The 12,781-nt window shown below is 50.3% G+C and overlaps 1 protein-coding gene and 1 long non-coding RNA gene across 3 annotated transcripts in view; one reads left to right on the forward strand and one right to left on the reverse strand.

Annotated features, from left to right (window-relative positions):
* Positions 1-12,781, reverse strand: part of LOC135531036 (uncharacterized) — a 359,655-nt gene that overhangs the window by 142,624 nt on the left and 204,250 nt on the right. The gene's annotated exons all lie outside the window — the stretch shown is intronic.
* The window catches only part of LOC135531019 (MICAL-like protein 2), a 32,574-nt gene that overhangs the window by 15,545 nt on the left and 4,248 nt on the right, over positions 1-12,781 (forward strand). For both annotated transcript variants that reach the window (XM_064959168.1, XM_064959173.1), the window contains exons 7-15: positions 1,586-1,803; positions 1,931-1,991; positions 6,009-6,196; positions 6,274-6,341; positions 6,417-6,540; positions 7,629-7,731; positions 7,834-7,907; positions 8,640-8,754; positions 9,747-9,793. In XM_064959168.1, coding sequence (XP_064815240.1) covers positions 1,586-1,803; positions 1,931-1,991; positions 6,009-6,196; positions 6,274-6,341; positions 6,417-6,540; positions 7,629-7,731; positions 7,834-7,907; positions 8,640-8,754; positions 9,747-9,793 — 998 coding nt within the window. The remainder of the gene's footprint in view (positions 1-1,585; positions 1,804-1,930; positions 1,992-6,008; positions 6,197-6,273; positions 6,342-6,416; positions 6,541-7,628; positions 7,732-7,833; positions 7,908-8,639; positions 8,755-9,746; positions 9,794-12,781) is intronic.

Raw genomic sequence — 12,781 nt, forward strand, 5'->3', positions numbered from 1 at the left:
TTTGAGAGTCCATTTGGCCCCCGAGAGTCCATTTGAAGCTCTGGGCCTGTTGACTGTGACGTTTAGCCTCCTTCTTAAGGCTGTTCTGAAGACTCTGGCTGTAGTGTCTTTTCCATTTGGAGTGTTAACTAAAACCTGGGAGTTCCTCTTTGGCCTCGTCCACAAGGCTTCCTGCCACCAAATGTAGCTCGGTTCGGGCATGTTCAAAACCCTCAGAGGATGTTTCTGTACAGTCCAGCCACTCTTCTGCTCGTTGAATCCCTCCAGTCGTTTCTAGACACAAGATCTCTACCCTTTTTACATGTTGTTACAGCCCAGCTTCTAATTCTGCATGACAAGCCAGGGGTTATTCGTTAGCTTGTTCTTGAACTGCAAATTTGCACCTGCTCCGAGCACTTCGTCGGTGGATGATGCAGGATGGGATAATTGTGGCAGGATGGGATAATTACATAGAAATATCACTGAACTTTTTTATTATTATTAATTATTCATTTGATTTTATTTATTTATTATTAATATTATTATTATTAATTTATTTATGATTAATATTAGTAGTATTATCCATTAATTATTATTAATTTATTTATTATTCATTAATTTATTATCATTAATATATTATTAATATTATTACTATTATTACTATTAATTAATTATTACTTATCATTCATATTATTATTAATTTATTATTCATTAATTTATTATCATTAATATATTATTAATATTATTACTATTATTACTATTAATTAATTATTACTTATCATTCATATTATTATTAATTTATTATTAATTAATTAATTATTAATGTTATTATTAACTAATTATTCATATTAGTATTAATTTATTATTATTTATTAATTTTAGTATTATTTATTAATTAATTATTATTATTATTTTGCATGATGGTCTTTCTGGGGGGGCATCGCTTCCTTTCGAATGTTTGCACAGTGCGAACAGTGAAATAATGAATGAATCATGCTGTGAGAGGTACAGGACCCGGCTCAAATAGGACCCGGCTCAAATAGGACCCGGCTCAAATAGGACCCGGCTCAAATTAAGCACTGATGTTCGGGCAAAAACCAAAACGACCACCCCTTTTTGTTTGGGAAAAATTCTATTAGACAGTATTGCTGGCTCCCAAGTGGTGCAGCGGTCTAAGGCACTGCATCACAGTGCTAGAGGCATCACTACAGGCCCTGGTTCAATTCCAGGCTGTATCACAACAGGCGCATAGCGCAGCGCACAATTGGCCCAGTGTCTTAAGGGTTTGGCTGGAGTAGGCCGTCATTTTAAATAAGAATTTGTTCTTAACTGACTTGCCTAGTTAAAGGTTAAATAAATAAAAAATAGAGCCCGACCTCTGCTGGTAAAATAAGGGAATAGCACTTCAAGCATACAGTTGCCGTCAATGGCCCTTCCTCAATTCATCTTTACTTGCATCGTCTTACCTTGTCTCCTTTTCAGATCAGAGGGGAGGGACCTTCTATTCCAATGAGATGGAAGCGAGACGTTAATTAAGATTTGAGGAAATATTATTTGAGTCTGTTCGATGTTGAAAGGCCTCCCTCTGTCTCCCCTCGACCCCCAGATCTCCCTCTCTCAGACCTGCCCCTGCCGAAACGCCTAAGAAAGAGACGGAGACGCCTAAAAAGGAGACTGGGGGCAGAGTTAAGCTAAAAGCAGACCCGTCTCTCCTCGCCCCCCTCACCCCCAACACCTCCACCCCGACCCCAGCCAGCAGAACAGGCCCGTGGAACAAAAACCTGGATAAGGCGTCCGGAGCTGCTTCTCCCAGCAACACTATGGGTGAGCACCATCTGCCCTGTCTGTCGAGTCGGTTATCCACATTTCACTTGTCAGTGGTAATTATTTGTGGCTATTATGGCTGACGTAATGCTTTTTTGGGGCCGTTTATTGTCTTGTCTCTCTTTAGCAACAGCAGACGACAGCAGCTCTCCTGCTGACTGGCGGTCCAGACTCAAACCTGCCTCCAAGTAAGTATACTCTATATTCTACTCTACATTCTATTCTATATTCACCTCTACATTCTACTCCTTCTCTTCGACTATATTCTACATTCTACTCTACTCTATACTCTACTCCATATTCTACTCCATATTCTGCTCTGCACTCTGCTCTGCTTTCTACTCTGCATTCTACTCCATATTCTACTCTGCAGTCTACTCCATATTCTACTCTGCATTCTACTCCATATTCTACTCTGCATTCTACTCTATATTCTACTTTATATTCTACTCTACTCTATATTCTACTCTCTTCTCTACATTCTACTCTATATTCGTATCTACATTCTACTCTATATTCTACTGCCCAATATTCTACTCTATATTCTACTCTACTCTATATTCTACTACTCTATATTCTACTCTATATTCTACTCTACTCTATATTCTACTACTCTATATTCTACTCCATATTCTGCTCTGCATTCTACTCCATATTCAATTCTACTCTATATTCTACTCTATATTCTACTCTACTTTATATTCTATTCTACTCCATATTCTATTCCATATTCTACTCTATATTCTACTTTATATTCTACTCTATATTCTTCTCTACTCTATATTCTACTCTACTCTATATTCTACTCTACTCTATATTCTACTCTACTCCATATTCTACTTTTCTCTATATTCTACTCTACTTTATATTCTATTCTACTCCATATTCTATTCTATATTCTACTTTATATTCTACTCTATATTCTACTCTACTCTATATTCTACTCTCTTCTATATATTCTACTCTATATTTGTCTACATTCTACTCTATATTCTACTACTCTATATTCTACTTTATATTCTACTCCATATTCTTCTCTACTCTATATTCTACTCTACTCCATATTCTTCTCTACTCTATATTCTACTCTACTCCATATTCTACTCTTCTCTATACTCTGCTCCATATTCTACTCTACTCTATATTATCTTCTACTCTATATTCTACTCTCTTCTATATATTCTACTCTACTCTATATTCTACTACTCTATATTCTACTCCATATTCTGCATTCTACTCCATATTCTGCTCTGCATTCTACTCTGCATTCTACTCCATATTCTACTCTATATTCTACTCTATATTCTACTCTATATTCTACTCTATATTATACTCTCTTCCATATATTCTGCTCTATATTCTACTCTCTTCTATATATTCTAGTTTACATTCTACTCTCCTCTATTCTACTCTACTCTATATTCTACTCTACTTTATATTCTATTCTACTCCATATTCTATTCCATATTCTACTCTATATTCTACTTTATATTCTACTCTATATTCTTCTCTACTCTAGATTCTACTCTACTCCATATTCTACTTTTCTCTATATTCTACTCTATATTATTTTCTACATTCCACACCATATTCTACTCTACTCTCTACTCTATATTCTACTCTACACCATATTCTACTCTATTCTACTCCATATTCTACTCTACTCCATATTCTACTCTTCTACTTTATATTCACATCTACTCTGGTTTCGCTCCACTTGTCTCTGTTCCGCTATGTTCTGTTTCTATTCCACCTGCTGATCATTTTCTCTTGTCACTGAACTCTATTCTTCTCTACAGAACTCTAAAATACTATGTAGAACTCTATTCTACAGAACTCTGTTATGTTCCACTACTGTTCTACCCTACTCCTATTCTGTTCTACTTTTGGTTCTATTCCAACTTGGTTCTATCCTACTTCCACTTGTGTTGTCACTGGTCCACTAGGAATCTGGGAGGTCTGGTCACCTGGGTGTGAGGTCCCAGCCGCTGTGGAAGGGTCACCTGGGTGTGAGGTCCCAGCCGCTGTGGAAGGGTCACCTGGGTGTGAGGTCCCAGCCGCTGTGGAAGGGTCACCTGGGTGTGGGGTCCCAGCCGCTGTGGAAGGGTCACCTGGGTGTGGGGTCCCAGCCGCTGTGGAAGGGTCACCTGGGTGTGGGGTCCCAGCCGCTGTGGAAGGGTCACCTGGGTGTGAGGTCCCAGCCGCTGTGGAAGGGTCACCTGGGTGTGGGGTCCCAGCCGCTGTGGAAGGGTCACCTGGGTGTGAGGTCCCAGCCGCTGTGGAACGGTCACCTGGGTGTGAGGTCCCAGCCGCTGTGGAATGGTCACCTGGGTGTGAGGTCCCAGCTTTCCACCCCTCACCCGTTCGTCTTTCCACCCCTCACCTGTTCGTCACCTGGGTGTGAGGTCCCAGCTTTCCACCCCTCACCTGTTCGTCACCTGGGTGTGAGGTCCCAGCTTTCCACCCCTTACCTGTTCGTCACCTGGGTGTGAGGTCCCAGCTTTCCACCCCTTACCTGTTCGTCACCTGGGTGTGAGGTCCCAGCTTTCCACCCCTTACCTGTTCGTCACCGGGGTGTGAGGTCCCAGCTTTCCACCCCTTACCTGTTCGTCACCGGGGTGTGAGGTCCCAGCTTTCCACCCCTCACCCGTTCGTCTTTCCACCCCTCACCTGTTCGTCACCGGGGTGTGAGGTCCCAGCTTTCCACCCCTTACCTGTTCGTCACCGGGGTGTGAGGTCCCAGCTTTCCACCCCTCATCCGTTTGTCTTTCCACCCCTCATCCGCTCTGCAGACGGTTTGTTCATGCCACTCCGAGCCGCTCTGTTTTGATGTTCCACCGGAGATCGAAGACCCTTCCCTCCCTCCCCCCCTCCTCGTCAGACCTGCGGTGTGTCGGGGCTAAAGCCGTCCCCTCCCCTCCCTCCTCGTCAGACCATTCTTCCTCCTCCTCTTCCTCCTTCCTCCTCGCCAGACCTGCGGTGTGTCGGGGCTAAAGACCCCCCTCCCTCCTCGCCAGACCTGCGGTTTGTCGGGGCTAAAGCCCTCCCCTCCCCTCCCTCCTCGTCAGACCTGCGGTGTGTCGGGACTAAAGCCCTCCCCTCCCCTCCCTCCTCGCCAGACCTGCGGTGTGTCGGGGCTAAAGCCCTCCCCTCCCCTCCCTCCTCGCCAGACCTGCGGTGTGTCGGGGCTAAAGCCCTCCCTCCCCTCCCTCCTCGCCAGACCTGCGGTGTGTCGGGGCTCAAGCCCTCCCCCCCTCCCTCCTCGCCAGACCTGCGGTGTGTCGGGGCTCAAGCCCTCCCCCTCCCTCCTCGTCAGACCTGCGGTGTGTCGGGGCTAAAGCCCTCCCCTCCCCTCCCTCCCTCCTCGTCAGACCTGCGGTGTGTCGGGGCTAAAGCCCTCCCCTAGAGCAGCACGAAGTCCATGCTCAGAGTCCCACCCCCTAGCCCCGGATGACCATTCTTCCTACTCTTCCTCCTCCTCAGTCCTACTGATCCTCAGACTCTCATGTGAAAGGTGAGAGAACGTGCGAATGAGACTGGTGAAGGAAAACACTAATTGTGAGAAAATGAGGTTAGATGCATTCAGGAAGGAAAGGAAGAGACAGACCTTGTTACATCTCTCTCCTCCCCCTCTCTCTCCTCCTCTTCTCCCCCTCTCTCTCCTCCTCTTCTCCTCCTCCTCTCCTCCTCCTTTCTCCAATCCTCCTCCTCCTCCCCTCTCTAATCCACCCCCATCCCTCTCCTCCTCCTCTCCTCCTCCTCTCCTCCCCCTCTCTCTCCTCCTCCTCTCCTCCTCCTTTCTCTAATCCTCCTCCTCCTCCCCTCTCTAATCCACCCCCATCCCTCTCCTCCTCTCCTCCTCCTCTCCTCCTCCTCTCCTCCTCCTCTCTCTCCTCCTCTCTCTCCTCCTCTCCTCCTCCTCTCCTCCTTCTTTCTCTAATCCTCCTCCTCCCCTCTCTAATCCACCCCCCCATCTCTCTCCTCCCTCCTCCTCTCTCTAATCCACCCCCATCTCTCTCCTCCTCCTCTCTCTAATCCACCCCCATCTCTCCCCTCCTCCTCCTCTCTCTAATCCTCCTCCTCCTCTCTAATCCACCCCCATCTATCTCTCTCCTCCTCTCTCTAATCCACCCCCATCTATCTCTCTCCTCCTCCTCTCTCTAATCCACCCCCATCTCTCCCCTCCTCCTCCTCTCTCTCGCCAGGCCTGTAGGACCTAAAGACTCCTCTCCCCTCCACCCTGACATTCAGAAGGCTGAAACCCTGCCTCGGCCCTGGGCCGGTGGATCAGGAAACGCCCAGGCTTCAGTCCCTGCTGGGTCTACTCTGGCCCCCTCCAGCCCCCCAGTAGCCTCCTCACCCAGCCCGCTGAACACCGGCCCTGGGACATGGGGTAAGAGAGAGACACACAGACAGACATAAACCCACTTCCCCAGCTCCCCATAACACAGTGTTCTGCTGTGTTTCCAGGCGGTCTGACAGGGAGGAGCTCAACGACAGCTAACGGCTCCAACACAGACACCAAGACGCCTAAACCAGTAGGTTTAATACATGGAGACGGGATGAGGGATGTTAGTACCTGTTTGTTTATATTAATGTGTGTGTGTGTGCAGGGCAAACCGGACTACATCCCGAAGGAAGAGATCCTCAGAGAGCTTCAGGAGATAGAGGACAGTGTCAATGAGCTGGAGAGGAAAGGAGTGGACTTGGAGAAACAACTACGCTTCTGTGAAGAGGGTGAGGGGGGGGAGGCTCTGAGGGGAGGGGGGGGGGAGGCTCGGAGGGGGGGAGGGGGAGGCTCTGAGGGGGGGAGGCTCTGAGGGGAGGGGGAGGCTCTGAGGGGGAGGCTCTGAGGGGTGAGGCTCTGAGGGGTGAGGCTCTGAGGGGTGAGGCTCTGAGGGTGAGGCTCTGAGGGGTGAGGCTCTGAGGGGTGAGGCTCTGAGGGGTGAGGCTCTGAGGGGTGAGGCTCTGAGGGGTGAGGCTCTGAGGGGTGAGGCTCTGAGGGGTGAGGCTCTGAGGGGTGAGGCTCTGAGGGGTGAGGCTCTGAGGGGGAGGCTCTGAGGGGGAGGCTCGGAGGGGGAGGGGGAGGCTCTGAGGGGGAGGCTCTGAGGGGGAGTAGGGAGGGATGAAGATGGTAAGACTCACACAGAGGGAGAGATGGAGACGGGACAGTGAGGAGGAAGGAGAGGGGGAGATTGGGGTCGCCTGAGGGGATGTGACCCACCACTTCTGGCTCTAATGAGGTCTCTGATAGCTTCCTGTCTCTGTGGGATTGACGGTCGGTAGGAGGAAATAAAGACAGCCCTGGTGGCTGGAGGGAGGGAGGGATGGAGGGGGAGGGAGGGAGGGATGGAGGGGGAGGGAGGGATGGAGGGGGAGGGGAGGGATGGAGGGGGGGGGGGGGATGGAGGGATGGAGGGGAGGGAGGGATGGGGGGAGGGGGATGGATGGAGGGGGAGGGGGGGAGAGGGATGGAGGGGGAGGGGAGGGATGGAGGGGGAGGGAGGGAGGGAGGGAGAGAGGGATGGAGGGGGGAGAGAGGGATGGATGGAGGGGGAGGGGAGAGGGATGGAGGGGGAGGAGGGGGGAGGGAGGGAGGGAGAGAGGGATGGAGGGGGAGGGAGGGAGGGAGAGGGATGGAGGGAGGGGGGGAGAGAGGGATGGATGGGGAGAGGGGGGGAGAGGGAGGGAGAGTAGGGGAAATAGTGTCTTTAATATTTCCCAAGTGTTTCATGACCTTGAACTCTGTCAATATGTCTTTAATATCTTGAAGTCTGCTTTTAAATTCCACTGTGTTGGTAATCGTGTGTGTGTGTGTGTGTCAGAGGGAGAAGAGGACGTGGTGATGGATGACCTGATGGTGGAATGGTTCACCCTCATCAGAAACAAGCAGGTGTCCATGAGGAGAGAGTCTGAACTGGTCTACATGTGAGTCTCACAGACATACGCACACACACACACGCAGAACCACAAAAATACACACAGCAGATATTTCCTAGTCCTCTGACATCTGTGTGTGTGTGTGTGCAGAGCGAAAACACAGGACTTGGAGGAACAGCAGCCCAGTGTAGAGCAGGAGCTGAGGAGACTCATGGACAAACCTGGTGAGTAGAGAGAGGGGGGGTCAGACCTGGTGAGGAGAGAGAGAGGGGGGTCAGACCTGGTGAGGAGAGAGGGGGGGGTCAGACCTGGTGAGGAGAGAGAGGGGGGTCAGACCTGGTGAGGAGAGAGAGAGGGGGGTGTTGGGGTCAGACCTGGTGAGGAGAGAGAGAGGGGGGTGTTGGGGTCAGACTTGGTGAGGAGAGAGGGGGTGTTGGGGTCAGACCTGGTGAGGAGAGAGAGAGGGGGGTGTTGGGGTCAGACTTGGTGAGGAGAGAGGGGGAGGTGTTGGGGTCAGACTTGGTGAAGAGAGAGGGGGGGAGGTGTTGGGGTCAGACTTGGTGAAGAGAGAGAGAGAGGGGGGGTGTTGGGGTCAGACTTGACGAGGAGAGAAAGGGGGGGGGGGGGTGTTGGGGTCAGACCTGGTGAGGAGAGGGGGGGGGGGTGTTGTGGACAATGCAAAAGACGTGTGTTTGTGTGTGTTTGTGTGTGTTTGTGTGTGTTTGTGTGTGTTTGTGTGTGTTTGTGTGTGTTTGTGTGTGTTTGTGTGTGTGTGTGTTTGTGTGTTTGTGTGTGTTTATGTGTGTTTGTGTGTGTGTGTGTTTGTGTATGTGTGTGGTTTTGTGTGTTTTTACACTGATCGTGTGTTTATGTGTGTTTATGTGTGTTTATGTGTGTTTATGTGTGTTTGTGTGTGTGTGTGTGTGTGTTTACACTGATCGTGTGTTTGTGGGCAGAGCGGCTGAAGACGCTGTGGGACCGTCGTAGAGAAGAGGAGTTGATGGTCAAGCTGGTGGAGATCGTCAATGACAGAAACGCCATCATAGACGGACTGGACGATGACAGACTCAGGTAGGAGAGAAGGGGGATGACACTCGGATAGGAGAGAGGGGGGGATGACACTCGGATAGGAGAGGGGGGATGACACTCAGGTAGGAGAGAGGGGGGAGGGATGACAGACTCAGGTAGGGGAGAGAGAGGGGGATGACAGACTCAGGTAGATGAGAGAGAGAGAGAGGGGGGGGTGACACTCGGGTAGGATGGAGAGGGGGATGACACTCGGGTAGGATGGAGAAGGGGGGATGACACTCGGGTAGGAGAGAGAGGGGGGATGACACTCGGGTAGGAGAGAGAGAGGGAGGGATGACACTCGGGTAGGAGAGAGAGAGGGGGGATGACACTCGTGTAGGATGGAGAAGGGGGGGATGACACTCGGGTAGGATGGAGAAGGGGGATGACACTCGGGTAGGATGGAGAAGGGGGATGACACTCGGGTAGGATGGAGAAGGGGGATGACACTCGGGTAGGATGGAGAAGGGGGATGACACTCGGGTAGGAGAGAGAGAGGGGGGGATGACACTCGGGTAGGATGGAGAAGGGGGATGACACTCGGGTAGGATGGAGAAGGGGATGACACTCGGGTAGGATGGAGAAGGGGGATGACACTTGGGTAGGAGAGAGAGAGGGGGATGACAGACTCTGGTAGGAGAGAGGGGGGGGGATGACACTCGGGTAGGATGGAGAAGGGGGATGACACTCGGGTAGGAGGGAGAGAGGGGGGGATGACACTCGGGTAGGATGGAGAAGGGGGGTTGACACTCGGGTAGGATGGAGAAGGGGGGATGACAGACTCAGGTAGAAAAGAGAGGGGGGGTGACACTCAGGTAGAAGAGAGAGAGAGGGGGGGTGACACTCAGGTAGAAGAGAGAGAGAGGGGGAATGACAGACTCTGGTAGGAGAGAGAGGGGGAGCTGTCTTAATGTGTATGGCTCTCTGGGATTGTGTGTGTGTGTGTGTAGGTTAGTCATGCTGTGTCGTTAATCTTCTGTCTGATCTCTCTTCAGGGAGGATGAGGAAGATGAGCAGCTCAATAAGATGATGAAGACCCTAGGTCAGTCCCTACACAACACATCTAGGATCAGTTTATCTTCTGTAACCCTTATCAAACCCATGGTCAGTCCCTACACAACACATCTAGGATCAGTTTATCTTCTATAACCCTTATCAAACCCAAGGTCAGTCCCTACACAACACATCTAGGATCAGTTTATCTTCTATAACCCTTATCAAACCCAAGGTCAGTCCCTACACAACACATCTAGGATCAGTTTATCTTCTATAACCCTTATCAAACCCAAGGTCAGTCCCTACACAACACATCTAGGATCAGTTTATCTTCTATAACCCAAGGTCAGTCCCTACACAACACATCTAGGATCAGTTTATCTTCTATAACCCTTATCAAACCCAAGGTCAGTCCCTACACAACACATCTAGGATCAGTTTATCTTCTATAACCCTTATCAAACCCAAGGTCAGTCCCTACACAACACATCTAGGATCAGTTTATCTTCTATAACCCAAGGTCAGTCCCTACACAACACATCTAGGATCAGTTTATCTTCTATAACCCTTATCAAACCCAAGGTCAGTCCCTACACAACACATTGGGCGGCAGGGTAGCCTAGTGGTTAGAGCATTGGACTAGTAATCGAAAGGTTGCAAGTTCGAATCCCCGAGCTGTCAAGGTACAAATCTGTCGTTCTGCCCCTGAACAGGCAGTTAACCCACTGTTCCTAGGCCGTCATTGAAAATAAGAATTTGTTCTTAACTGACTTGCCTAGTAAAATAAAGGTTAAATAAAAACAATTCTATGATCAGTTTATCTTCTGTAACCCTTATCAGAACCAGAAAGGGAGAAAACTGAGCTAATTGGCTAAATAATTTGGCTAACCCTTCCCACCTGTGAACACACACACACCCATATCAAAACAAACCCCGAAACCAACTCGTTTCAATTCAGTCATGCCTGCTAGCATTTCTTAATGAACCGACTCTAAAAGGAGGCCAAATCAGGAAGTGCTATCGCTCCTCAACTGTGTGAATCATCCCACTAATAATGTCCTCTCTAACCCTCTGTATCTATGGAGAACCTCTCTAACCCTCTGTATCTATGGAGAACCTCTCTAACCCTCTGTATCTATGGAGAACCTCTCTAACCCTCTGTATCTATGGAGAACCTCTCTAACCCTCTGTATCTATGGAGAACCTCTCTAACCCTCTGTATCTATGGAGAACCTCTCTAACCCTCTGTATCTATGGAGAACTTCTCTAACCCTCTGTATCTATGGAGAACCTCTCTAACCCTCTGTATCTATGGAGAACCTCTCTAACCCTCTGTATCTATGGAGAACCTCTCTAACCCTCTGTATCTATGGAGAACCTCTCTAACCCTCTGTATCTATGGAGAACCTCTCTAACCCTCTGTATCTATGGAGAACCTCTCTAACCCTTTGTATCTATGGAGAACCTCTCTAACCCTCTGTATCTATGGAGAACCTCTCTAACCCTCTGTATCTATCTATCCCATCCTCTCTCATCCCATCCTCTCGCGCTCATCCCATCCTCTCTCTCTCTCTCGCTCATCCCATCCTCTCTCTCTCTCTCGCTCATCCCATCCTCTCTCTCTCTCTCGCTCATCCCATCCTCTCTCTCTCTCTCGCTCATCCCATCCTCTCTCTCTCTCTCGCTCATCCCATCCTCTCTCTCTCTCTCGCTCATCCCATCCTCTCTCTCTCTCTCGCTCATCCCATCCTCTCTCTCTCTCTCGCTCATCCCATCCTCTCTCTCTCTCTCGCTCATCCCATCCTCTCTCTCTCTCTCGCTCATCCCATCCTCTCTCTCTCTCTCGCTCATCCCATCCTCTCTCTCTCTCTCGCTCATCCCATCCTCTCTCTCTCTCTCGCTCATCCCATCCTCTCTCTCTCTCTCGCTCATCCCATCCTCTCTCTCTCTCTCGCGCTCATCCCATCCTCTCTCTCTCTCTCGCGCTCATCCCATCCTCTCTCTCTCTCTCGCGCTCATCCCATCCTCTCTCTCTCTCTCGCGCTCATCCCATCCTCTCTCTCTCTCGCGCTCATCCCATCCTCTCTCTCTCTCTCGCGCTCATCCCATCCTCTCTCTCTCTCTCGCGCTCATCCCATCCTCTCTCTCTCTCTCGCGCTCATCCCATCCTCTCTCTCTCTCTCGCGCCCATCTCTCTCTCTCTCTCGCGCCCATCCTCTCTCTCTCTCTCGCGCCCATCCTCTCTCTCTCTCTCGCGCCCATCCTCTCTCTCTCTCTCGCGCCCATCCTCTCTCTCTCTCTCGCGCCCATCCTCTCTCTCTCTCTCGCGCCCATCCTCTCTCTCTCTCTCGCGCCCATCCTCTCTCTCTCTCTCGCGCTCATCCCATCCTCTCTCTCTCTCTCGCGCTCATCCCATCCTCTCTCTCTCTCTCGCGCTCATCCCATCCTCTCTCTCTCTCTCGCGCTCATCCCATCCTCTCTCTCTCTCTCTCGCGCTCATCCCATCCCTCTCTCTCTCTCGCGCTCATCCCATCCTCTCTCTCTCTCTCGCGCTCATCCCATCCTCTCTCTCTCTCTCGCGCTCATCCCATCCTCTCTCTCTCTCTCGCGCTCATCCCATCCTCTCTCTCTCTCTCGCGCTCATCCCATCCTCTCTCTCTCTCTCGCGCTCATCCCATCCTCTCTCTCTCTCTCGCGCTCATCCCATCCTCTCTCTCTCTCGCGCTCATCCCATCCTCTCTCTCTCTCGCGCTCATCCCATCCTCTCTCTCTCTCTCGCGCTCATCCCATCCTCTCTCTCTCTCTCGCGCTCATCCCATCCTCTCTCTCTCTCTCGCGCTCATCCCATCCCTCTCTCTCTCTCTCGCGCTCATCCCATCCTCTCTCTCTCTCTCGCGCTCATCCCATCCTCTCTCTCTCTCGCGCTCATCCCATCCTCTCTCTCTCTCTCGCGCTCATCCCATCCTCTCTCTCTCTCGCTCTCATCCCATCCTCTCTCTCTCTCGCTCTCATCCCATCCTCTCTCTCTCTCGCT

Source organism: Oncorhynchus masou, chromosome 5 (assembly GCF_036934945.1).
Source record: "Oncorhynchus masou masou isolate Uvic2021 chromosome 5, UVic_Omas_1.1, whole genome shotgun sequence".
In the NCBI taxonomy this organism is placed as follows: domain Eukaryota; kingdom Metazoa; phylum Chordata; class Actinopteri; order Salmoniformes; family Salmonidae; genus Oncorhynchus; species Oncorhynchus masou.